Consider the following 27,180-nt stretch of genomic DNA (forward strand, 5'->3'; position numbering starts at 1 on the left):
AGGAAGAAAACTGAAAATTCACACATATGAGGAAACTATACAACATGCTTTTGAGCAACCAATGAGTCAAAAAGAAAATCAAAGGAGAAACCAAAGGATGCCTTGAGACGAATGAAAGTAAAAATACAACACATCAAAATTTATGGAATGTAGCAAAAGGAATTCTAAGGCAGAAATTCACGGCGGTAAGTACTCATCTTTAGAAACATGAAAGTGTCAAATAACCTAAGTTATTTGAAAAAGAAGAAAAAATGAAGCCCAAAGTTAGAAGAAGCAGGGAATAACAGAGATCAGAGTGGAAATAAATGAAATAGAGACTAAAAAGATAATAGGAAAGATCAATGAAGCAAAGAGCTGGTTCTCTGAAAAGATAAAATTAACAAACTCTTGCTGAGACTCCTCAAGAAAAAAGAGAGCTCAAATCAATACATCAGAAATGAAAGAAGTGATGGTACAACTAATACCACAGAAATACAAAGGATCATGGGAGACTACTATGAACAATTATATGCCAACAAACCACCTAAAACAAATGCATAAATTCCCAAAAACATAACCTTCTAAGACTGAATCTTGAAGAAATAGAAAATCTGAATTGACCAATTATTAGTAAGGAGATTGAGTTAGTAATCAAAAACTTCTTACCAAACAAAAGTCCAGGATCAGAGGGCTTCACTGGTGATTCTACCAAATACTCAAAGAAGAATTAATACCAATCCTTCAAAGTATTCCAAAACATAGAAGGGCAGGAACATTTCCAAGCTCATTTTTACAAGGCCCGTGTTACCCTGATACCAAAACCAGACAAGGACACCACAAGAAAAGAAAATTATAGGCCAATATCCCTTAGGAACATATGTGCAACAATCCTCAACAAAATATTAGCAAACTGAATTCAATAATACGTTACAAGGATTGTACACCATAATGAAGGGGGATTTACTTCAGGGATGCAAGGATGATGCAACATTTGCAAATCAAACAACAGGGTATACCACATTAACAAAACGAAGGATAAAAATCATATTATTTCAACAGATGCAGAAAAAAGCATGTGACAAAATTCAATATCCATTATGATAAAAACTCATGATAAAGTAGGTATAGAAGGGACATCTCTCAACCTAATGAAGGTCATATACAACAAGCCCACAGCTAACATCATACTCAACAGTGAAAGCTTAAAGCTATTCCTCTAGAATCAGGAACAAGGGAAGGTTACCTATCTTTGCCACTCTTATTCAACACAGTATTGGAAGTCCTAGCCAGAGTAATTACTCTAGCAAGATAAAGAAATAAAAGGCATCCAAATTGGTAAGGAAGAAGTAAAACTGCCACTATTAGCAAGATAAAGAAATAAAAGACATCCAAATTGGTAAGGAAGAAGTAAAACTGCCACTATTAGCAAATGACATGACATCATATGTAGAAAATCCCAAAGACTCGTGGCACGTGGGTGGCTCAGTGGGTTAAGCCTCTGCCTTCGGCTCAGGTCATGATCTCAGGGTCCTGGGATTGAACCCCACATCGGGCTCTCTGCTCGGCAGGGAGCCTGCTTCCCCTTCTCTCTCTGCCTGCCTCTCTGCCTACTTGTGATCTGTCAATAAATAAATAAAATCTTAAAAAAAAAAAAGAAAAAGAAGACCCCAAAGACTCTATCAAAAAACTGCCGGAACTAAAAAACAAATTCAGTAAAGTTGTAAGATTAAAAAAAAAAAAAAATCAATATATAAAAATCAGTTGTGTTACTATAATACTAATAATGAATTCTCAGTAACAGAAATTAAGAAAATAATCCCAGGGATGCCTGGGTGGCTCAGTCGGTTAAGTATCTGCCTTCAGCTCAGATCACGATCCCAGCGTCCTGGGACTGAGCCCCGCATTGGGCTCTCTGCTCAGCTGGGAGTCTGCTTCTCCCTCTGTCCCTCCCCACCCTTCTCCTCTCTCTCTCTCTCCTCCTCTCTGACAAATAAATAGAATCTCAAAAAAAAAAAAAAAAAAAAAAAGGAAGAAAGAGAAAATAATCCCAGTCACAATAACATTAAAGGGAATTAAATACCTTGGAATAAATCTAAGCAAGGAGGTAAAAGACCTGTACACTGAAAATTATAACAGGAAAGAAATTTAAGAAGACACAAATAAAAAAAAAAAAAAAGGAAAAAGACACAAATAAATGGAAAAGATATTCCATGCTCATGGACTGGAAAAATTAATATTGTTAAAATGCCCACACTATCCAAAGCAATTCACAAATTCAATGCAATCATTATTAAAATTCCAAAGGCATTTTTCACAGAAATAGAATAAACAATCCTAAAAACTGTGTGGAAACACAAAAGACCCCCAAGTAGCCAAAGCAATCTTAACAAAGAAGAACAAAGCTGGAGATATCACACTCTCTGATTTCAAACTATATTACAAAGCCATAGTAATCAAAAGAGTACGGTATTGGCATAAAATAGATACGTACGTCATTAGAACAGAATAAAGAACCCAAAAATACAACCCATGCACATGTGGCCAATTAATTTATCACAAAGAAGCCAAGAACATGTGATGGGGAAAAAACAGAGTCTTCAATAAATGTCAGGAAAACTGGACAACCGCAGAAGAATGACACTGGACCACTACCTTACACCACACACCAAAATTCACTCAAAACGGATTAAGGTCTTGAATGTGAGACCGAAACCATAAAACTCCTAGAAGGAAACATTAGGCAGTAAGCTCCATGACATCAGTCTTGGTGATGGCTTTGTGGATCTGACTCCAATAGCAAAGGCAACAAAAGCAAAAGTAAACAAGCGAGACTACATCAAGCTAAAAAACTTTTGCATAGCAAAGGAAACCATCAATAAAATGAAAAGGCAGCCTGCTGAATGGGAGAAAATATTTGCAAATCATGTACCTGTAAAGGGTTAACATCCAAAATATATAAAGAACTCATGCAATTCAAGAGCAAGAAAATCCAAACAATCCAGCTTAAAAACTGGGCAGAAGATCCGAATAGACTTTTTTCCTGAAGAAGATATACAAATGGCATGAAAAGATGCTCAACATCATTAATCATCAGGGAAATGCAAATCAAAACCACAATGAGGTATCACCTCTCACCTGTCAGAATGGCTAAAATCAACACCACAAGAAACCACCGGTGTCGGTGAGGATGCGGAGAAAAGGGGATCCTTGTGCACGGCTGGTGGCAATGTAAACTGGTGCAGCCACAATACATAGAAAATATATATAGAAAATGATATAAGGGTCTTCAAAAAATTAAAAACAGCACCTGGGTAGCTTAGTTGGTTAAGAGTCAGACTCTCGATTTCGGCTCAGGTCATGATCTCAGGGTCATGAGATCAAGCCCCGCGTCAGGTACCACACTCCGGGCAGAGTCTGCTTGAGATTCTCCCTCTCCTTCCCCCTCTGCCCTCCTCTTGCTTGCACGTACACTCTCTCTCTCTCTGTCTAATAAATAAAAAAAAATAAAATCTTAAAAGAATTAAAAACAGAACTACCATGCAATCCAGCAGTTCCACTTCTGGGTATTTACCCAAAGAAAATAAAAACTAATTTGAAAAGATATAGGCACCCTATGTTCATTGCAGAATTAGTTTCAATAGCCAAGATATGGAAATAACCTAACTGTGCATCAATGGGTGAATGAATAAATAAGTTCTGGTGTACACACACACACACACACACACACACACACACACACCCAGAGGAATACTATTCAGCCACAAAAAGAACGACATCTTGCCATGGGGAACAACATGGATGGAACTAGGGGGCATGATGCTCAGTGAAATGAATCAGACAAGGACAAGTATCTATGATCTCACTTCCACGTGGAATTTAAAAACAGCAGCAACAACAAACCAAGCTCATAGAAACAGAGAACAGATCAGAGGTTGTCAGAGATGGTGGGGTTGGGGGAAAGCGTGTCAACAGATGCCAATTTCCAGTTATAAAATAAAGGTCTTGGGGATGACTACAGTTAATTGTACTGCATATTTACAGCCTGCTAAGAGAATAGGTCTTACCAGTCTTTGTCATAAGAAAAACATTCGTCTTTGTAACTATGTGTAGCGATGGATGTTAACCATACTCATTACAGTAATCATTTTACAATATATACAAATAATGCATCGTTAGATTGTATACCAGAAACTAATGTAATATGTCAATTATACCTTACACCTTTTTAAAAACAAGCAATGCAGAAAAGCCAGTAGTTTTTTACCATTCTACAGCCATATTATGAAATATTATTCCGGAAAAGTCAGAATCTCTCTTTCACGTGGGCTGCCAACATTCTTTGTTGAGGAACACCAGTCCCGCGTCCGAGATGCACAGGGTCGCGCCCCTGCCCCGGGCCCTTACCGTTCTTGCAGATGCTGATGTTCAGAACTCCCGAGCCCAGGCAGTTTCCTTTGGGCACACAGAAGCCGGCATTGTCCGAGCTGTTGGCTAGTATCTCTCCAGGCACCTTGTAGCGGAGGGCGGGCAGTCCCCGCACACTCTCGAAGTCACTGAACGTTATGTACACTGACCTGGCGGGAGGGAAGGAGGAAAGAGCCAGCGAGTTAACAACTGCTCTCAGGCACAGCGTGGCTCAAGTCCACGGGGTACGGGCGGGCAGTGAAGGTGCAAAAGAAAGCTTGAAAGGGACTCGAGCCACTTGGTGGAGAAGAGAAACTATCAGGAAAGAAGTTTTAAGAGGCAGCAACTGTAGTAACAGCCACACCAGGCCGAGGGGGAGAAAACGAGCGGCAGAAAATGAAGAGGACATTCAGGACGGAGACTCACACGGAAAGAAATCGAAGCGTCGTCCAGACCAGCACGGACATGAGTCAGTGTGGACGAAGCAGAAGCAAGGGGGAGGCAGGGACAAAGCGAAAGATGAAAAGGTAGCAAAGGGCCCTGGGACCGTGGCCAGAGCCGAAGGCAGATGCTGAACCGACCAAGCCATGCAGGCGCCCCTGTGTAACACTCCTGATTCCAGTATAACACTCCCGATTCCTGTATAACACTACCAACTCCAGTATAACACTCCCGATTCCAGTATAACGCTCCCGATTCCAGTATAACGCTCCCGATTCCAGTATAATGCTCCTGACTCCAGCATAACACTCCTGATTCCAATGCCTCCCTGTGTCCCCAGAGGTAACCGCTGTCCTGAACTTGGGGTCTATCCTCCCCTTGCAGGTCGTAATGCTTTCACAAATGTGCACATTCATGAACAATGTGCGGCACAGTTTGCTCTACTGAAGTGTTATATAAACAGCACGCCATATCCTCTTCCTGTAATTTGCTTCTTTATTCAATATTACATTCTTAAGATTTATATTTTAAATATAAGATATATTGTATTTTAAATCTTTCTGGTATCCCATTATATGGCTACACCACAATTTATGTTCTCCCTTTTAGAGCACCTTAGGTTGCTTCCGATTTTCCACTCCTAAACCACACTGCGATGAACTTTTCCGTGCAGGTCTCCTTACGGGTCCGCACGAGCGTTCTCCAGGCCAGGGAGCTGACGCAGAGCAGTGAGGCACCGTGGCGTCTGTGTGTCCTCGGCTTTACTAACACTGTCAAATGGCCCATCAAAGCTGGTCGTGTCGGGGGCGCCTGGGTGGCTCAGTTGTTCAGTGTCTGCCTTCGGCTCAGGTCATGGTCTCAGGGTCCTGGAATCGAGCCCCGCATTGGGCTCCCTGCTCAGCAGGAGGCCTGCTTCCCTGTCTCCAGCTCCCCCTGCTTGTGTTCCCATTCTCGCTCTATCATAAATAAATTTTTAAAAATCTTAAAAAAGAAAAAGTGGTCGTGTCGGATAAGAACATGTTTCCTCTGCACCAAGTCTTTTAAAAAGCCTCCTATGGGGGCGCCTGGATGGCTCAGTGGGTTAAGCCTCTGCCTTCGGCTCAGGTCATGATCCCAAGGTCCTGGAATCTCCTGGGATCAAGCCCCGCATCGGGCTCTCTGCTCAGCAGGGAGCCTGCTTCCCCCTCTCTCTCTGCCTGCCTCTCTGTCTGCTTGTGATCTCTGTCAAATAAATGAATAAAATCTTAAAAAAAAAAAAAAAGCCTCCTACGGCGCTTCTAGGTTGCCTCATTGCACTCACTGCGTTCCATGGCATTTCTGACCTTGCTGTCCTTCCACAGACATGTACGGTCAAGGGCAGGCAGCCAGAGGGGGACTGTGGGATCCTGTGGGGCGCTGGAAAGGCCGGGAATGAGGCACGGGCAGCAGGGACGGAGCGGCGGGGGCCGAAGCCAGAGCTCTTTCTGGGGAGACATCACAGTGGACGCGGGACAGGGGGGAGATATATGATGCCACTGCTGTCCCCGGCAGGGCTGGCCGGCCAGGCGCTGCAATCGTGTGAGCCACGGAACCCCAGAACAGCCATTCTTCAGAACACTGGACCGACAGTGTCAAATGAGACTAAGTCCCTTGGGATTTTGAGGAGCTCCATGAAAGGGCTTGTGGGGTAAGTGGGGAGGAGGTGGAGATGGGGCGAGTCAGCCTTTCGTTCAGGCAGTTTGGGGTGACGGGGGGAGAAAGGGCAGGGGCTGATGGGGAACGGGAATCCGGATGGAGAGCGGGATGCCTTCCTCCCAGAGAGGAGCCAGAATCATGAAGGAGCAGGGGGCAGAGAGGGAGAGCTTACAGGGCAAGTGGGAGCAGGTACGATCTAAGGGAAGTGACAGCTCAGCAAATGCCTGCAAACTTGAACTAGAGACTGTGTAGTTTCCCGCTGACCGGTATCACGCTGGACAGCGCCTGTCGTAGTCACTAAGAGCTGCCTCTTGACACTGTCCCACGGGCCTGGGCGAAGCGCTTCACTGACAGTGACGCATCTGTGCCAAGGACAACTCCCAAGGCAGGCAGCTGTTCTTATCTTTGTTTTACAAATGAGGAAAGTGAGGCACAGGGTGGCTGAACGACCTTCCCAAGGTCGTTGGAGTTGGAGCTGGCGTTCAAATCCACCCGCGCGGCCACGCTCTGGAGCCTGTACCGTGAACTGCAGTGCCGACCGTCTCTCAACACACCACCAGCATTCGTCAGGGATTTTTTTTTTTAAGATTTTGTTTATTTGACACACACAGAGAGAGAGAGAGAGACAAGGGGGGGGGGGGATCAGCAGAGGGAGAGGGAGAAACGCCTTCCCGTTGAGCGGGGAGCCCAACGCGGGGCTCGATCCCAGGACCCTGAGATCATGACCTGAGCCAAAGGCAGATGTTCAACCATCTGAGCCCCCCAGGTGCCCCAGCATTTGTCACTGATTAAGCAGAAATGCCCAGGCCTACGGAGGGCAGCTGCCTATATTCCTCACCCTTTTGGTGGTCCTGCCATCAAATAACTTGTCTGGAAAGTTCTTACCTGCAAAATTCAGATGGGAAGACATAAAGAATTTCCTCTTTGTCTATCAAGGGGTGAAAAGAGTCTCCATCCGTCCCATTGATCATATTACACCTGTCTGTTGTCCACCAGTCCAGGGACCTGTGATTGAGGAGCACAAGGAAGAGGAGACTATCACATTCGATTTCAGATCTCTACAGATGGTCGGGACTTTCCAAGCCTTAATTGGGAGCCAGCTACCCACAGAAGCTTATTTATACGCAGACACAAGGGGGACTCTGGTTAGGGATTGGATCAAGAGGGTAGGCACCTGATCCCCGAATCAATTCTGATAGAGGCAACGTCTAAAAATCCCTCTTTCCTTCCTGCAAAAAAGAATATCCTATGTAGAGGTTGAGAAATACCCATTTTCTTAAAATAGTGATTCAGTTTAGCATGCACGATAGCCTTGTCCAGAGCGAGTCCACTCACAGCAGAGTCCGGGATAGGTATGATCGGCTCTTGAGGACGGACTTGAGATGGCAGAGTAGTAGGGGGACCTTATGTTTGCCCCGTCTCTCAAACACGGTTAGCTAAACAGCAAATCACTCAGGACACCAGGAGACCAATCTGAGGACTGAGAGAACAAACTGCACGACGGAGAGGGAGAAAAGAGGCCACATCATGGAAGGCAGGAGATGTGGGGACGTGATTTGGGGAGAAAAGAATTGCTAGTACTGAGGGGAGGGGGGGCCCCTGATCCCAGAGAGAGACAGAAAAGGGGCACAGGCTGCAGGTTATCACACAAGAAAAACACTTCCTCAAAACCGCTGATGGGGAAAACGAGGGGCTGATAGTCACAAGTTTTTACAAGTCTAAAGTTTTAGAATTCTGCACCATTGCTGGGGTGAAGCCTTGCAGGCTTAGCGGTGCTCCTGTGCGGAAGGAGGGTGGAGGCCCAGGAGCAGACAGTGTGGTCGGAGGATCCCCTGGGTGGCACGAGGAGAGACGGTTCCTCTTCTTGGAGTGCACTTGGGAGACGTGGCATTGCCTCTCTAGAGACAAAGGAGCCAGCAGGTGCCAATGTGCTGTCCCATTCATTGGCACGGGAGCAGAGACACCTGCTGCGGGCCACTAACCCAGCTGCGGGCTTTTTACTGTGCTTTACTGTAAACTCCAAGCCCCTGCATGTGCGTGTGACTGCCCTTCTGGGACAAACTGGCACCAGCTGCAGTGTGGCAAGACCCTCTCCCAGAGGATCAGTGCCCGTCTGTGCCATGCTGGGTCCCTAAAATTTGGAGTTTTGAAACCCAGCTGGTGGTCTTGAGATAAAGTGCCACAGTGCCACCAGGTGGGCAGATGGCTCAGACACTGACAACGTGAAGGCATGATGTGAGGGAAGTGTGGGACAAACGAGGGGAGAGTGTTTGCTTTTCTTGGAGGCTTCCTGAACAACGGTGGTCGCGCGTGCCCCTCCTTGGGGATGAGAGAGCAGGCTGCCACCAGTTTTCTCCCCTGTACGTCAGCACAGACAGACTTCAGTGAGCAGCACCACACCCACAGTGAAGGCTTGAGCTGCTCACACCAAGTACCCCTACACTCTACAAGTGCTTCTGAACCAGGGCAGGGGTGCCTGAGAGTCAGAGCAGCAGGGGGCCAGCCCCCCAGAGGACCAGCACAAAGCCCCCAGGCCCACCAAGTCTACTGACCACAGAGCGCTGCAAAGCTTCAGCTCCAGGGAAAACGGGATCTAGTCCCTCCTAACAGGCAGAACAAAATAAATCTAGGTAAAGCTCACTGCACACTGGACAATAGTCCCCACTGCAGGCAAGGAGACACTCTACAGAGGCCTGACCTGAGGAAAAGAGCAGCCAAAACACAACAGCAGAGTGCGCACGGCACGTAACAGAGACACCTCCCGAAGCTCCAGCCCCTGGACAGTATAGGAGCTCTTCTTAATATAGCCATTATCTCAGAAGCAAGAAACATAACAGGCTTTCATAACACAGAAGACAGAGACCTAGACAAAATGCCAAGATGAAAGAATTCATCCCCAATAAAAGAACGAGAAGAGTTCAGAGTCAAGGAGCTAATCAACACAGATATAAGTAATATGCCTGAACCAGAATTTAAAACAACAATCATAAGGATACTAGCTGGGCTAGAGAAAAGCATAGAGGACATCAGGGAGTCCCTTAACACAGACATAAAAGACCTAAAAACTAGTCAGGGCAAAATTAAAAAGCCATAACCAAGATGCAAAACCAACTGGATATAATGATCAGGAGAACTGAAGAATCAGAGGGACAAACACGTGATATAGAAGATAAAATTATGGAAAACAATGAAGCTGAAAAGAAAAATGTTGGATTATGAACACAGACTTAGGGAACTCAGTGACTCCATAAAGAAGAGAGGGGAAAAGGGGTAGAAGGTTTATTTGAGCAAATTATAGCTGAAAACTTCCCTAATCTAGGGGAGGAAAAAGACATCTAAATCAAGGAGGCAGAGAGAACTCCCACCAAAATCAACAAAAGTTGTCTAACACCAAGACATGTCATAGTAAAATTTGCAAAATACAGAGATAAGGGAAAAAAAATCCTGAAAGCAGTAAGGAAAAAAAAAAAAAAAAAACCTACAAGGGTAGATACATGATTTTCCCTGAAGATCTGTCCACAGAAACTTGACAGGCCAGAGAGAGTGGCATGATATATTCAATGTGCTAAAAAGGAAAAATATGCTGCCAAGAATACCTTATCCCACAGGGCCGTCATTCAGAATGGAAGGAGAGATAAAGAGTTTCCCAGACATACAAAACTAAAGGAGTTCAGGACCACTAAACCAGCCCTGCTGGTTAAAGGGGACTCTTTGAGTGGGAAAGAAAGCCCAAAAGCAACAAAGACTAGAAAGGAACAGAGAAAATCTCCAGAAACACTGACTTTACAGGTAATACAACAGCACTAAATTTGTATCACCAACAATCACTCTGAATGTAAATGGACTAACTGTGCCAATCAAAAGACACAGGGTATCAGAACGGATGAAAAAAATAAGACCCATCAATATGCTGCCTACAAGAGACTCTTTATTTTATTTTATTTTATTTTTTCTGTGCATGTGACATTTATTTATTTATTTCCTCTGAAGTTGTTTATTTTTATTTATTTATTATTTTAAAAAATAAACATATAATGTATTGTTGGTTTCAGAGGTAGAGGTCAGTGATTCATCCGTCTCATATAATACTCAGTGCTCATCATACCACATGCCCCTCCTTAATGTCCATCACCCAGTTATCCCATCCCTCCACCCTCTTCCCCTCCAGCAACTGTCAATTTGTTTCCTATGATTAAGAGTAAGAGACTCATTTTAGACCTAAAGACATGTGCATATTGAAAGTGAGGGAATGGAGAACTATTTGTCATGCTAATGGATATCAAAAGAAAGCTGGAGTGGCCATACTTATATGAGACAAACTAGATTTTAAACCAAAGAGTGTAACAAGAGATGAGTAAGGGCATTATATCATAATAAAGGGGTCTATCCAACAAGACATAACAATTATAAATATTTATGCCCCTAATGTGGGAGCACCCAATTAAACAAATCAATTAATAACCAACATAAACTCATTGATAACAATACAGTAATAGTAGGGGACTTTAACACCTCGTTTACAGCAATGGACAGATCATCTAAGCAGAAAATCAACAAGGAAACAATGGCTTGGAATGACACACTGGACCAGATGGACTTAATATATAGAGAGAGAAAAGAATAGGGAATATATAGAGAATATATTATAATATTACATTATATAATATATTATACATTAGATATATATTAGATATAAGATATCTATTAGATATTATCTATCTATATATTTATATATATTAGATAAATAATATCTAATATATTATAATGTGTCTGATATATATTATATAATATTATTATATAAAAACATATAAATGTTTTTATATATCATATGAATATATTTTTTCACCCTAAAGCAGCAGAATATATATTTTTTTGGGTACAGTTCAGAAATGGGCAGAAGACATGAATTTTTCCAAAGAAGACACACAGATGGCTAAGAGACAAATGAAAAGATGGTCATCATCACTCATCACTGGGGAAATACAAATCAAAACCACAATGAGCTACCACCTCACACCTGTCAGAACGGCTAAAATTAACCACACAGGAAACAGCAGATATTGGTGAGGATGTGAAGAAAGGGAAATCTTCTTACACTGTTGGTGGGAATGTAAACTGGTACAACCACTTTGGAAAACAGTACAGAGGTTCCTCTAAAAGTTGAAAACAGAACTACTCTACCATCCAGAAATTGCACTACCAGGTATTTACCCAAAGGATACAAAAATACAGATTCAAAGGGGCACAGGCCCCCCAGCATTTATAGCAGCATTACCAACAATAGCCAAGTTAAGGAAAGAGTCCAAGTGTCCATCAACCAATGAATGGAAAAAGAAGTGGTACCCATATATGCAATGGAATATTACTCAGCCATAAAGGGAATGAAATCTTGCCATTTGCAATGATGTGGATGGAGCTAGAGTACATTATGCTAAGCAAAATAAGTCAGAGAAAGACAGATACCGTATTTCACTCATCTGTGAAATTTAAGAAAACAAAACAGTGAATATAGATGAAGGGAAAAACAAAGCAGAGGGAGGCAGACCAGAGGAGACTCTTAACTACGGAGAACAAACAGGGCTGCCGGAGGATGGGCTAGATGGGTGATGGGCATTAAGCAGGGCACTTGTGATGAGCACTGGGTGTTGTATGCTTAAGTGCTGAATCACTATATTGTACACCTGAAACCAATGCTGCACAGTAGGTTAACTAACTAGAATTTCAGTAAAATTGCCCAGAAAATTTAAAAAGGAAATTTAATAAAACAGGTTTATTAATTATTTACTATAAAAATAATAAATATTTTACTTATATTTGGCTTACAAAGAATGTGAAACAAGTTGAAGGCAAGAATAACATGGAAGATGGGTGTAACATGTTACAAAACTGGTAGTTAGTGTTCTGTTTGGGAGGAGAAGAGACAAATAGACAGCTTCCAATTTTGTCAGAAAAATATTGTTAAATGTGAACCATAAAAATCTGAGGGTAGAATAGACATAAATCAGAAAAAAAGTCCAATATACCAAACACTATATCATTATATTATAACTGTATCAATAATTGTGATACACATTTAAAAGGATAATACTGTGCTATTAAAAGATTAGAAAGAAAATAACAGACTGAGTCTAAAACAAAATCCACTTTTAGTAAATCTCCCTGGGGCCAGTGCCCTGGCCATCCACTTTACCCCTCCAGGGGCAACAGTGTTACCAGCTTCTCACATATTCTTTAAGGGATCTGACCTATTTTGAGGTGTGTGTATACAAATTTATGTTTATGTACACAGATATGGGTGCTTTTTAAAATTTATATAAACTTTATTTACTTAATAAAGTTTATTTTATTAATAAAGTTAATAAAATAGTTTCAGATTTACAGAAAAGTTGCAAAGGTAGTACAGAGAGGTTCCCTTATATTCCACACCAGTTTTTTTTGCCCATATTTCTGGGAAGCTTAGATGTAAATTTAATGTTCAAGAACAGAGTTCCTCTTACTTCTGTCCCTGAAGAACTACCCTCCTTTTCTCTCCAAGGTTTCTAATTCCTCTGATTTAAAGTATCTTGGCTTATATGTAGCTTTATTGCAAGCTGTCTCAGCAACTTTTTGGAAGTAGTTTAAGTTATAAATGTTAAAATATATTTCTGGAATACCATGATGGTGAACTCACATGTATTTTTACCCTTAAAGAAAAACACGTGAACAATCCACAATCACTAAGTTAAATTAAAAAGAGAAACTCTTCCCTCTCCCCCTAAAACAAGTGGTTTTAGAGTATCTGTGCTGTAGCTACACATCATTAATGACCACGTGGAAAGTGAAACTTTTCCGTGCTTATAACACATGCCTCGCCGTGAGCAGTCTACAAAACACTGATATTTAATTTATAAAGTGTGTTGCCCCAATCTTGATTTATACAATAGTAATTACAAAGACATTTTACATATTTATAGAGTTTTCATGCAAAAAATGACAGTGTTAATATTTTTTGAAATAATATATAAATGGACATTCAATTTAAACAGAAATTTAAAAAATAATTATGCTAGTAAACTGTCACACTTACGTTTTTCCATTCCATTCCACAATCTTTGAAAAGTTAAGGTAATTGTCTTCTCCAGTTAGAAAAACATAGTCTCCATCATTAGTCCCATTTTTCTGAAAATGAGTGAATAGGATCATTTTAAGAAACCATGATTGTTAATTTTATGTGTCAACTTGGTAGAATATGGTGCCCAGTTGCCTGGTCAGACAATAGTCTAGATAGTATTGTATTTTGTAGAGATGATCAATATTTAAAATCAGTTGACTTCAAGTAAATTACCACTGATAATGTGGGTGGACTCATCCAATCAGTTGAAGGTTTTAAAAACAAAATCTGAGGTTTGCTGGACAAAAGGAATTCCCAATTATGCAATTTAGAAAACCTGCCTGAGTTTCTAGCCTGCCAGCCTGTCTTATGGATTTCAGACCGGCCACCTGCTGCCCCCACCACTGCATAAGCCAATTCCTTAATGCATATAAATCTCTTAGATAGATACTACAGATATAGGTAGTAGATCTAGATCTCCTACTGATTCTGTTTTTCTGGAGAACCCTAACGATACAGTAACTGAGAAACTCAAGCTTCACGAAACCATCCTATTTGGGTGTAATTGTTACATAAGACCGAACCAGGAATACGGTGACTATTTGACTAAATACCATATGAATCATATTATTACATATGGTTTTAAAAACTAGGAGCCCAATTAAATAATGGACAAAGGATTTGAAGAGACATTTCTCCAAAATATTTGGACGGCCAACAAGTACATGAAAAGATGCTCAGCACCATCAGTCTTCAGGGAAATGCAAATCAAAGCCACAATACTATTTCACACCCACCAGGATGGTGATAAAAGAAAAAAAAGGAAAATGGAGCGCCTGAGTGGTGCAGTCAGTAGAGCGTCCAACTCTTGGTTTCAGCTCAGGCCATGATCTCGGGGTCGTGAGATCGAGCCCCATGTCAGGCTCCGCCCTCATTGTGGAGTCTGCTTGAGATCCTCTCTCCCTCTCTCTCTAAAATAAATGAATCTTAAGGAAAATAACAAACATTGGTGAGGATCTGGAGAGATGGGAACCTTCACACACTGCTGGTGGGGATGGAAAACGGTGCAGCTGCCGTGGAAAACAATTTGGTGGTTCCTCAAAAAGTCAAAGAGAATTACCATATGACCCCAAATTCTACTCTTCCCTGTATACCCAAGAGAATTCCATTCAAGGTAGATAGTCAACGTCCCTACAAAACTTGTGCACAAATGTTCAGAGCAGCATTATTCTTAAGAGCCAAAATGTAGAAAGAACCCAAACAACCAACAACTGACGAACAGATAAGCAAAGTATGGTCTATGCGTAAAACAGAATAGGACTCAGCCATAAAAGGAATAAAGGGCTGATACCTGCTACAACGTGGATGAACCTGGTAAACGTGATGCTAAATAAAAGAAGTCAGACACAAAGGTGGGATATTGTACGATTCCACTTACAGGAATGTCCAACTTGCATATGAATGTTCACTGCCGGAGATGGGTCCGACTCAGAGGCAGTGCCTCTTGGCCCCATATGTACAATGGGCATGTATGCTGAGTTTTTTTAGTATTATTTTTTGCCCAACAAAGCCAAGCTCCATTCCCAAACTCCCTTCCTCTCTGGCTCTGAAGAAGCTCCCACACAGAGCCTTGACTGTTCTCCTCTCTCAGCCGGGGCCAGCCTGGCCACTCCTGCCCAGCACCAGCGGTCCCAGCATCCCAAAGGGGCAGGAGAAAGGTTGGGCACATGTGGGGGGAGGGATTTCTTGTGTTCTGTCTCAAACAAAAAGCATGATCTTACTTTTCTTTGCAAAAGCAAAAACAAAACAAAACAAAAAATACACCAAACCTTTTAACTATTAAAAAAATGTCTATAGATTTGCAGGCAAATCCATAGAGACAGAAAGTAGATCAGTGGAAGGGAGAAATGGAGGTGACTGCTGATTATGTGGTTTTGGGGGGGGGAGGATGACGAGAATGCTCTAAAATTACCTAGTGGTGGTGGTTGCACGATCTTGTGACTATATTAAAAACTGCTAAGTTGTCCACTCTAAAATAGTGAATTTATGATAAGTGAATTATATCTTAATAACAAAGTGTGAGAGAGCACAAGTCCAAGGCCAGGGCCCTATTATACATCAGTTGCAACAGAAGAAAGTGGCATTAATGTAGCCCCTTTTCCAAGTAAGCTTTCTTTACCTGCGCATTCTCTCCAAGTCACATTTTTAAAAATTTTTATTTATTTATTTGAGAGAGAGAGAGAGGGTGCACAGCAGAGGGAGCGGCAGAGGGAGAGGGAGAAGCAGACTCCCTGCTGACCAGGGACCCCGATGCAGGCCTCGATCCCACGACCCTGAGATCCTGACATGAGCCAATGGCAGATGCTTAACCCACTGAGCCACCCAGGCATCCCTCCAAGCTACATTTCTTATGGGCACATACGGACAATCTATATCCTTACAAATTCTTTATCTGCAGATAGAGCTTTTTGATTTCTGGGAAATAGCATGGGTACTAGTTCGCATGTAATAATAAAGTAGAAAGAGCTAACAATTATTGAGTATTTATAATATTCCTGACACTGGTCTAAAATTATCGTATGGATTATCTCATGAAATCCTCACCACCGCCACATAAGATGGCGTGGTAGACAGAATAATGGCCCTCCAGCTATGTCCATGTCCTAATCCCCAGAACCTGCGACTCTGTTGTCTAATATGGCAAGAGGGACTTCGTGGATGTGATTAAGTCAAGGATCTTGAGATGGGGACATTACCCTGGACTACCCGTGTGGACCCAAGGTAATCACAAGGCTTCTTACAAAGCCAGGCAGGAGGGCCAGGTCAGAGCAGTAACTGTGATGACCAGCAGAGGTCTGCGGGAGAGACTGAGAGTGAAGATGTTTCCCTGCTGGCCTTGACAATGGTGGAAAGGGCTGTAAGCCAAAGAAATGAAGGCTGCTTCTAGAAGCTGTAGAAGTCAGGGAGGTAGCTTTCCCCCTAGAGCCTCCAGAAGGAACACAGCTCTGACTACACCCTGATTTTAGGACGACTGACATCTGGAACTATAAGATAATAAATCTTGTTTTAAGTCCCGAAGTTGACGACCATTTGTTACAGCAGCAATGGGAAACTAACACAGACAAGCACTGTTTTACCCTCATTCTACAGATGAGAAATCGGGAGTGAAGAGAAGTTGAGTAACTTGCCCAGATCACTCAGCAAGCAAATGGGGGAGCCAGGACTGAAGCCCAGCCACGGAACCCCACACTCGCAGACTGATTTGCCAACCAGGCTATGCTGCTCATTCATCTGTAGCGAGCCCTTACTGAATGCCCACCGTGGGTCTAGTCCTGGAAGTCAGCGAACAAAATTACTGCCTTCTGGGGCATCCAATCTAAGACTATTAGTATAATTGTTTTCATTCTTTTAAATGCTTATTATTAATTGCTTATTATGTGTAGATAAGCTAAGAATAAGCTAAGAGTCAGAAGATAACCAAAGACTGTTCTATTTCCAATGCTTTAAGCTATCTTTGGAGGTTTGTCACAGACACTTTTTTGGGTGTTAACACAGATGCCTCTGGGTGAGCAAAGGACTTGTGTTCTGCTTCACTTTTAAAATAGGTTTTTCCTCTGATTATAGGAGTAATACATTCTTCTGATTACAAAATTAATAAAGTCTCATTAGAAAATATAGAAGGATGTATAAAAAAGTGATCAGGGGTGCCTGGGTGACCCAGTCAGTTATGCACCTGCCTCTGACTCAGGTCATGATCCTGGGGTCCTGGCATCGAGTCCCCCACGGGGCTCCCTGCTCAGCAGGAAGCCTGCTTCTCCCTCTCCTTCTTCTGCTTCACCCTGCTCCTCTCTCTCTCTCAAATAATTAAATAAAATCATTTTTTTAAAAAGTGCCCATCATTCATCATTCTCTTAACCAATGGGAACTACAATTAGTACTTCAGTCTGTTTCATTTTAGTCTCTTTTCTATATAAGATTTGTTTATAGAATGAAGATATATATGTGCAATATATATACACAAAATGTTTATGCATATATGCAATTGTGCACATATATATTTATACACACACACACTTTTAAAATTTTTTTTATTTCTTATTTCACAGAGATCACAAGTAGACAGAGCAGCAGGCGAGAGAGAGAGGGAAGCAGGCTCCCCACTGAGCAGAGAGCCCGATGCGGGGCTCGATTCCAGGACCCTGAGATCATGACCTGAGCCGAAGGCAGAGGCTTAACCCACTGAGCCACCCAGGCGCCCCATGTTTAAGCTTTTTGATACATTTTATCAAGTTGCTCAAGGTCAGCCCACTAGAAGGTGGTGGAAATAGCAGAGTCAATCAGTTTATGTTCCCCAAGTTGCTTTTGTTAAGCTCTGCTAATTAGATGAACCCAAAAAGAACAAGGTTTCTTATCTCTTTTTGCATTTCTCTATTCCCTGAGGTTGAACCCTTTTCTCACATCATTCAGCTCTTCCTTAAAAAAATTCAGACCCTTTGTGAATTCTCTTCGCATGTGTTTTGCCCACTTTGGTTCTTGTTTCCATCACAGCATAATTGCACCAACTATGTCAATATACCAACTCTGTCCACCTCCATAATGGTCACATCGTGTTCCCCATATGAAGCTTCAAATGACTTTAAGATATGAGAAAAAGGACATTTTAGGGAGAGCACTGTGAACATTAAAACAACTTAGAGGAAATTCAAACACTCCATGTAAAAAAATGCTGAACCACCAATTTTATAAAAAATTGAACGGATGCTAATTCCTAAAGTCCTCCGCTTAACTCAGATAGGCGCTAAGCAAAGTAGAAAAGCATTTAAATGTTTTCACAGTAATTCAGAAAGGGCTCTCCCCAGCCGTTTTCTGCCCGAGAGTCAGACACTGCATGAGAATGCTTGTCTCTTGCTGGAACGTTCGTTCTTTGAGGACACAGAGGAATAAAGAGGTTTTATGTTGTCCTGGCACAGATGTGCACAGGGTGCAAGGAACATATTACTGCGGGAGATGGAGGGGTGCCCTGAGCTAGGACCACCACAGTCCTACCACGACCGTAACGGAAGCCTGACCCCCACTCCTACCCCCGAAGGACGGGCTGACCTCTCAAAGACACTTTCTGACAACTAGAATTGTATACACCCCAGAACCCACCTCCAGTGGGAGGTGCATGTGCGCCCTAATGCCAAGGAGAACAGAGATGCCCTAAAATCAATGGGTAAAACCATGCTGATTGGCCCTGCAAAACGCAATGTGAGCATCTGATATTTAACCTGGTCCTTCTTCTTGGAAGCTCGGTGCCAATGTCTGCATCACTCATCCTGCTTGTCCTTGCACCCGGTCCCTCCCCAGTAATCGCCTGGCTGTCTCATCACTAGAGTCTTTGGAGGAAGAGTGCTCAAGGGCCTGGTACATCCAAGGGGAAGGCTCCCACAAGCCCACCAGGATTCAGGAAAGATTTCAGCCAGGCTCAGGCAGCTGCAAAGGAGTGGGTGCCGAGGGCGGGGTGCCTCCCCCCACGCAGCCTATCCCGGTCTTCGGATGGATGGCGGCGCAGGTGTGAACTTCCATGCTATTGGCTGAAGAATTGGTATTTGACCAGAGCAGATGACAAACCGACCAGAGACACTGCCTTTTCCCCAACACCACCGCAGGTAGTGTGTCTGGGGCCCAAATGGAAAGATTCACCAGTCCCTCATACGAACTCAGGGTCCTCTCTGGAGCCAGTCATGGGGGGAAGGGATAGCGACTCCTGAAACGCGTACTGTGATTTACAGTTTGCAAAGCATTTTTATGGACTTCTCACTTAGCCTTGCAAAACAGCTTTGGAACCGTGGACACTTTTAGCCTTAAGTCACACATGATGAAACCAAGATTCAGAAACAGCCCCACAGTTATGAAGGGAAAAAGTCAGAACGTCAATCCAGGCCCTCCGTTTCCAGGTTTTATGCTCTGTTCCCGGCCGTGGGAGAGCCACGCCACATACGAGTCTACCTAAGCAATGGGACAGGGCTTTTCCCGAGCGGGGCCCTGTGAGGAGACGGTGGCGTCTGCGAGGAGTGCCAAAGGGCAAGGACAGGGAAAGGAAGAAAGAAAGAAATACATGAAACAACCCATCCTTGCCTCGGGAAAGCAAAAATTGCCAATTTCTTAACCGGTCCATAAATGTGGGTTACATTTTAAAGAGATACAAGAGGATCTTAGTTACAAGTCTAATGAAGTCAATGATGTAAAAACAAAAAAAAGGAGGCTATACAATGGAAAGTTGCCTAAAAATACTGAGGTCTTAGGGACAGGATCTACCTGGCAGGTGGACGGAAGTCACTGCGACCCAAAGGGCCTTAAGGAAAGCTTTGTTGGGCCAGCTGGGTGGCTCAGTCAGCTAAGCACCTGTCTCTCGGTTTGGGGTCAGGTCGTGATATCGGGTTGTGAGCTCTGAGCCCTGAGTCGGGCTCTGTGCTGGGCATGGAGACTGCTTGCGTTTCTCTCTCTCCTTGGAAGTTCTCCTCAAATTTATTCAAGAAGGGAGGTCTAGCCACAGTTTAAGAAGAAATTGGTGCTTCCTCTGGTCTTCCGGAAGCTGGGCTCCTATCAGATGGGATCTTCTAGGGAGCATTTATCAAGCTCACCCACAGTGAAGGATTCAGGCTCAGCCCAGCCCTATTCCCAGGACCCCCAACTCTTACATAAATCATGTTACTATTCTGTTTGGAGGGTGTCCAAGTTTCGTATATCCTTGACGGCACAGGGGCAGTATTATCAGCCTTTGCCACAGACATGGAGGAACATGCTAGAAGATGACAGGATAAGAGTGAGGTTCTTGAGTAGTGAGAACCACGGAATAACCACAAACTTAAAGATGAGGAAATTCATCACAATCTCAGACCCCACCCTTCATTTAACACGTCCTTCTTAAGTTTGTCATTACCAACCTCTCACTCTCCGTTTCACAGAGGTTTTTGTTTTTGATTTTTATTGGGGTTTTTTTTTTTTGGTGGAGGGAAGACAGATTTTCAAAATTCCTTTGAACTTAAATGCATTTGAAACTCAGGCAGCAATAGCATGTTTTGAACAGTAATTACCCGAAGGTTGAAAAAAACTTTTTTTTCAAGTCAAAGTGAATAAAATCTGCCAGAAACCACACAAAATTCCACTTACAAGCGTAAGAAATCACAGATGAGCGACACAGTTTCAGATCATCCAGACTCTTTGGTGAACGGCACATCTGAAAATGTACCACGTAGCCACCCCCCCCTTGTGGATTACACGTCCCTGTTTAGTTTAGTTGTCCCTGTCAGGTGACGCATGGGCTGGGTGGACACTTGGCCTTGATCACCGAAACTTATGACACTTGGAAAGATCCCACCTGATGAGCGGCACAGTCACTCTTAGGTATTTTTCACAACTGCTCATTCAGAGTCGGTGCTGGCAGCACGTTGAGATTGTGGGAGAAGCATTCTTTTTTTCCTAAAAATTAAATACTTCCTTATTTTTCACAAACTCTACAAGACCTCCAGGATGCCAGGTCTTCTTCTGGACGATGCCCGAAGCGAAGACGGAATCCGGCGCGCCGTGCCCCTCCCCCCAACATCCGCTGCATTAAGAGCGTCTGAAAAGAAACATCGACTTACCCCATAGTACAGGCCAAAATAGGGCGAGATCTCTGGCTTGAAGACGTTGATGAGGGACAAGATCTCGTCTTTGTAGCCCCAGAGCAGCTCGTGCACGGTGTGGGTCACGAAGAGCGTCTGCTGGTAGGCCTTGAGCAGCGCCTCGATGAGCTCCCGGAGGAAGCGGAGCTGCGCCCACTCCATGGCGGTCTGAGGAGCACAGGCGGGTTCGGGGGGCAGCGTCCCCGCCCCCGCCCCGGCCCCGCCCCGGCCCCGCCCCGGCCCCGGCCCCGCCCCGGCTCCGGCCCCGCCCCCGCCCCGGCTCCGGCCCCGCCCCCGCCCCGCCCCGCCCCCGCGCTCCCGCCGCCCCTCCCTCCCGCGGAGAGGGCTGGAAGCTTAACAGTCAATGCTAAGACCGAACAGCCGCAAAGTCAGGCAGAAAGAGCCCCCCTGGCTGCGTGTGCAAGAACAAGACCCTTAGGTCCCGTCCCTTCTGGGCGCTGTGGATTGTACGTGTGCGCTCGGCACGCCCGCCCGCAGGGGGCTCGGGTCCGCTCCGCGCCGGGGACGGAGAGACGCTCGCAACCGCGCGGGCATCTCCGGCCACAAGGTGGCGCCGCCGCCCCTCCGAGCCGGACCCCGCCGCCGAGGCAGCAGGACGAGGTCAAATCCAGGCTCTGGGCCTGTCCGGGTCCTGGGTCCGCCCTGAGTGTCGGGCGGCAGGGGTCGCGGCCACCCAGGACTCAGAGTGGGAGCGCCAGAGGGGGCTGCTGGTTGTCTCCTGGGTCTCCTGCATCTTGCTCAGATGGGCTGGTCCTTGCAACAGCCCAGGGAAGTCCTGCTGGGCTGCACTCAGCCCCCCCCCCCCCCCCCCCGTCTCTGCTGTTTGTTAAGGGGCGGGGGGGGGGGTGGTCAGTATGTATTTTGGGAATTTAAAAAATCTAAGATCGAAACCTAAACTAAGAAGTGGAATGCCAACTCTGTTGCTGGACCTTCCAAACCAAAACAAGGGGCACATAAATCTTTAAAAAATTATTCACTCTTTGCCCCCCCCCCCCAAAATCCCTATTTAAAAAATCCGTATTTATCTGCACAAGAGCTGATCCTGAACACACAGCAAGAAACCGGGCAGGGGGAGTCCTAAAATTTGCACTGTGTCACCATTTGAAAAGATCTTGTCTTTGAAGCCTTGAAAACATCTTTGAAAAGATTATGTCACCATTTGAAAAATTTCAGGAAAAAGTCTCCGATGAACTCTACGGAAGGGAAGTGTAAAAATGTATTTATATTTTTATAGATGTTTGTTTTTAACATAACTTCATAACTCTTAAATGTAAACACGTAACGGCCTTAACTGAGCTTTTTCCTTTCTTCCAAAGCCACAATAATGATACCGAAAATGCCTACTTACCACCGCAGGAATATTTAATGTTCTAATTAAGTCAACTTTAGGGTCTCCAACAGATTGATTTCGCTCAAAAATGTAGGCCTTGTTGCTAACGGCAGAAATCGTTGTTCCATTATCTCCAAATTGAATATCTGCTTTGTTTCTAAGTTCCCTAAAAGAAAGGAGAGGATTCTGTTTGAAATCGGTACCCCTGCAAATAGTGGTTTTTGACCTTTCTTTTATTTTTTTTTTATTTAAAAGATTTCATTTATTTATTTGACAGAGAGAGATCACAAGTAGACAGAGACGCAGGCAGAGAGAGAGAGAGAGAGAGGGAAGCAGGCTCCCTGCCGAGCAGAGAGCCTGATGCGGGACTCGATCCCAGGACCCCGAGATCATGACCTGAGCTGAAGGCAGCGGCTTAACCCACTGAGCCACCCAGGCGCCCTTGACCTTTCTTTTAATATCAAAGTTTTTTCCAACACAACATTCCCACTATAATCATTACCGAGAGAGCCTGCAGATAAGGACCCTGGAAAGGCTGGAGACTAAAGAGGAGTGTGGGGACTGTGGGAAGGAAATGAGGCCTTGGACAGTCTTCTCAAAACACTGTCCTTTTCATTCTTTTCCCCTACAAGGGGGGGAAGCGGGGGCACGATGGTCCAGGGTCCCCTCGACCAGGAAATCAAGGCCGACGAACTCTCTCCTGTGTTATAGTTTGCGCCCGAAAAATTTTCAAAATTTTCAGTTCACAGATTCAGTCTGAATTTCAACTTATTTTCCAAAGTCTTTTTTATTCTTAACTTGAATTCAGCTGAAAGTTCATTTAACAAAATAAATGCCCAAGGCTTAGTTAAATTAGAGGAGACGGCTCCTGCTTTTGGTACATAGCTCAGTTTGGTTCAAGTTCATGCCCCGGATGGAGTATTAGGAAGTTCACAGAAAGTGCCTGGAGCCAGCACCTCACTAGGGCTGGGTGTGGGGGGGGGGGGGGGCACTTGCCTTGCATGCAAAATATAACAGGCACCAGAACACAACACTACAATATGAAGGTAAATCATATTGTAATGCATTTTTTAAAAATCCAAATTAATGCAAAAACATTCATGATGAACAAAATATCAAAATTCCATATAAAAACAGGATCCGATAATTTGTTCACCCAGTGAATGAAATGCTAGTCCTGGCCCTGCTTGGTCCAGAGCCGGTGCTCACTGAATTCCAGTCTCTGCTGCTTCTCTCCCTCTGCGGCTTGCCTCGTCTTCTTCCTGTTCCATTAGGGCTGAGCTGTCCGACCCCATAGCCATGGGTCTCCTAAGCCGTTGAACTGCGGCTAATCGGAACTGAGACGTGTTGTGAGGGTAAAAGACACACCAGATTTCAAAAACAGCACCAAAAAAGGAGAGTAAAATCTCTCCGGAATTGTTTTATATTGATTACCTGCTTTGAAATGATATTCCTTTAAATACAGTGGGTAAAATAAAAATATATTATTCATATTAATTGCACCTGTTTCTTTTTGCTTTGTTTTCAGATGTAGCTATGGGAAAAATCTTAAAGTAAGTATGTGGCTCGCGTTACATTTCTATTGGACACAGCTAATCAAGAAGAGTTTATAATTCTGACAAAGGTACAAAGGCTACCCCCCACCTCCTCCCAGGTCTTTCCTGACCACAGCCACACCCCTGAACGCTGCGGAGCGGAGGCGGCTGTCGGGACCATGTCTTTGGCACTAAACTGCTTAGTGACATCGTCTAGATTGTGGCGGGATTTGTCCTGATGCCTCAGGTAGACTAACGAACCTTGTATATCTCAGTTCCTAGAATTTAAAATAAAAATAGACAAGAAGCAAATAACAAACGTAAACACAGAGATGCATCAAAATAGATGTCTTTGCTCTTTATCATAAAGCACGAGCTGTACACAATAAATAAACATCAGACCCTGCACGGCTCCTCCAAGGGTTTAGCCACGCGATTTCATCTGATTTTATTCAGTCCTTAGGACAAGGCTGTGGCCCAGATGGAGCTAAGCGGTTTTGTCCCACCGTTACAGACGGGGACACAGGGCACAGACAGGCATTAGGGGAGTCCGACCTTGAACCCAAGTCTTCTAACTCACATGCGGGGCTCTTCCTGCCGCCTCATGTGGCCTCCCTTAGCAGGTGCTTCGTAAGTATCTGCCGGCTGAAACCCATGAATGCCTCTAACAAATGCCGAACAGGAGAAATTACACGCACGGGCAGCTACGAGGAAAGAGTAGAGACCCTGACAGAGGCCGCGGTTGGCCACAACCGGCTGAGGCCCAGGCATTTCCTTCTCTTCCGTTCAGAGCCCCGTTCTCCTTCCTCTCCTGCACCTGGCCGTGGTAAGGGACCCGAGGTCGACCAGTTCCATTCCCTGGGCCTCTGATTCTGAGCACAGAGCCTCGAGATGGAAACCCCAGTGGCCCAGAGCCTCCTTCAGGGAGGCGAGGGGGACAGCCTTCCCTAGGGGACAGTTCTTGGTACTTGCGGGCCCGGACTCCACGGTGGCCTCGCTGACCACTAAGGAACTGGAAAGAGAAAAAGTAACCCCAGGATGAACACCAGCTTGCACTCTGAGAAAGCTGGGCCGGGAGCCGACCCCCCTAGGCTCAGAAGCCCAGGGACGAACTCTGCCAAGTTTCCGGACGAATGATGAAAACTGATAATCTCGCAAAAGCTTTTAACATTTTTTTCACTGAACCCAGATGTCACGAAATTAAAGGCCGGAATAACTCCAAGCCTGGAGCCTGCTTCATGGATGTTTGTTTATATTCACTGACTCTGAAGCTGGCTTTTTGAATGTTTTCTTTATTGTTTTACTCTATAAGAACCTAACATCTTAACGATTTTATTTATTTATTTATTTGACAGACAGAGATCACAAGTAGGCAGAGAGGCAGGCAGAGAGAGAGGAAGAAGCAGGGTCCCCACTGAGTAGGGAGCCCGATGCAGGGCTCGATCCCAGGACCCTGGGATCATGACCTGAGCTGAAGGTAGAGGCTTTAACCCGCTGAGACACCCAGGTGCCCAAGAACCTAACATTTTAAAGGGAAATTGAGCATAGATGCTCCAATCACTTTAGGCCCTTGGTAACTTGACTTGGTTTCTCAATAAATTTCAAAAGGTCAAAGCCAAGGGTTCCCAGACCACAGAGATACTTAATTCCCTTGGCAGGCACGGAGGGACCATGTCAGGTCACTCACAGCCAACCACATGACTTCCCCAGCCACCAGCCACCCTAAGGCATGACTGACACATGGCCTGTGTTGTAACTGGAAGACGACAGTGCCATTAGCGGTCAGAAGGGGCCTCGCACTCTGCAGAGGCCGGGGGAGGGAAGGTGAGGGGCCTCACTCTCTTAGAACAGCAACTGATGGAGGAACTCCAAAATGTTTCCCTTCCCAGGCCTCTTATCTGGCAACTTGGGAGGCCGCCGCGGAAGGAGGGGAATTTTAACAATATTAGCAACAAGTCTGGTAACCCAGTCTCACCCACAGCTCCTCAACAACAGTCCGCCCCGAGCAGGGCGCTCTCCTGGGGAACAGCAGACCGAGAGCAAGAAGGGAGAGATTCCCACTCTACAGATCCAAGAACACGAAAGAAACTTCCAGAAATAGAGACAAGAGTTAAAAAAAAAAAAAAGGCAAAGCAAATCTTATGCTTACACAATTAATTAACGAGCTGTACTTGAAGTGCCTCATACTTAGTAGATGCTAATGAATCTTACTGATGTTCAAGGCCCCAGGACATCACAGGCTCAGATTATGTCTTACTGTTTTGTTTTTTAAAGGTTTTATTTACTTCTTTATTTGACAGAAAGAGAGAGAGAGCGCGAGCACAAGAAGGGAGGAGCTGCAGAGGGAGAAACAGAAGCAGGTTCCTCACTGAGCAGGGAGCCCGGTGTGGGGCGGGGCTCGATCCCAGGACGCTGGGATCATGACCCGAGTGGAAGGCAGACTATTAAGGGACTGAGCCACCCAGGCGCCCCTGGCTTACTGTTTTTTAGTCACATTAATGGCCCTGGACATTAATAAAAGGTTGAGTTATACACCATGAACTACTTAATCAGGCAGGTAAAACACGAGACTGATTTCAGAGATAGTTAATTTAAAATCATTTTTGGCTGAAACAGAGTTCTTACTTTATGGGGTGCCTGGGTGGCTCAGTTGTTAAGCGTCTGCCTTCCTCTCGGGTCGTGATCTCAGGGTCCTGGGATCGAGCCCCACGTCAGCCTCCCTGCTCAGCAGGAAGCCTGCTTCTCCCTCTCCCACTCCCCCTGCTTATGTTCCCTCTCTCTCTGCGTCTCTCTCTGTCAAGTAAATAAATAAAATCTTAAAAACAAAACAAAACAGAGTTCTTACTTTTAAAACAAAAAAGTTTTTAAACTCCTGAATGATTAAACAAAATCTCACCATCACAGAAGGCGAACAATAGCCTGAGATAAGGAAACCAGAAGGAATAACTTTAATCAGCTGGAAAACGAACATCAGAGCAATCTCTAATTCCTCCGAGATGCTGGATAAATCAGCTCCGGGCGGGACTGCGTAACCACGTAACCCTCATCTTTCGCCAT

The 27,180-nt window shown here is 44.4% G+C and overlaps 1 protein-coding gene across 2 annotated transcripts in view; it reads right to left on the reverse strand.

Moving 5' to 3' along the window:
* Positions 1-27,180, reverse strand: part of SCARB2 (scavenger receptor class B member 2) — a 72,487-nt gene that overhangs the window by 16,265 nt on the left and 29,042 nt on the right. Inside the window, exons 3-7 of one of the 2 annotated variants that reach the window (XM_080796929.1) lie at positions 22,607-22,754; positions 21,217-21,405; positions 13,565-13,656; positions 7,384-7,503; positions 4,384-4,553 (exon numbers count right to left, since the gene is read on the reverse strand). In XM_080796929.1, the coding sequence (XP_080653055.1) occupies positions 4,384-4,553; positions 7,384-7,503; positions 13,565-13,656; positions 21,217-21,405; positions 22,607-22,754 (719 nt within the window). The remainder of the gene's footprint in view (positions 1-4,383; positions 4,554-7,383; positions 7,504-13,564; positions 13,657-21,216; positions 21,406-22,606; positions 22,755-27,180) is intronic. The other variant, XM_080796928.1, reaches the window with a different exon arrangement.

The sequence above is a fragment of the Martes martes genome (assembly GCF_963455335.1).
Source record: "Martes martes genome assembly, chromosome: 2".
Taxonomy (NCBI): Eukaryota; Metazoa; Chordata; class Mammalia; order Carnivora; family Mustelidae; genus Martes; species Martes martes.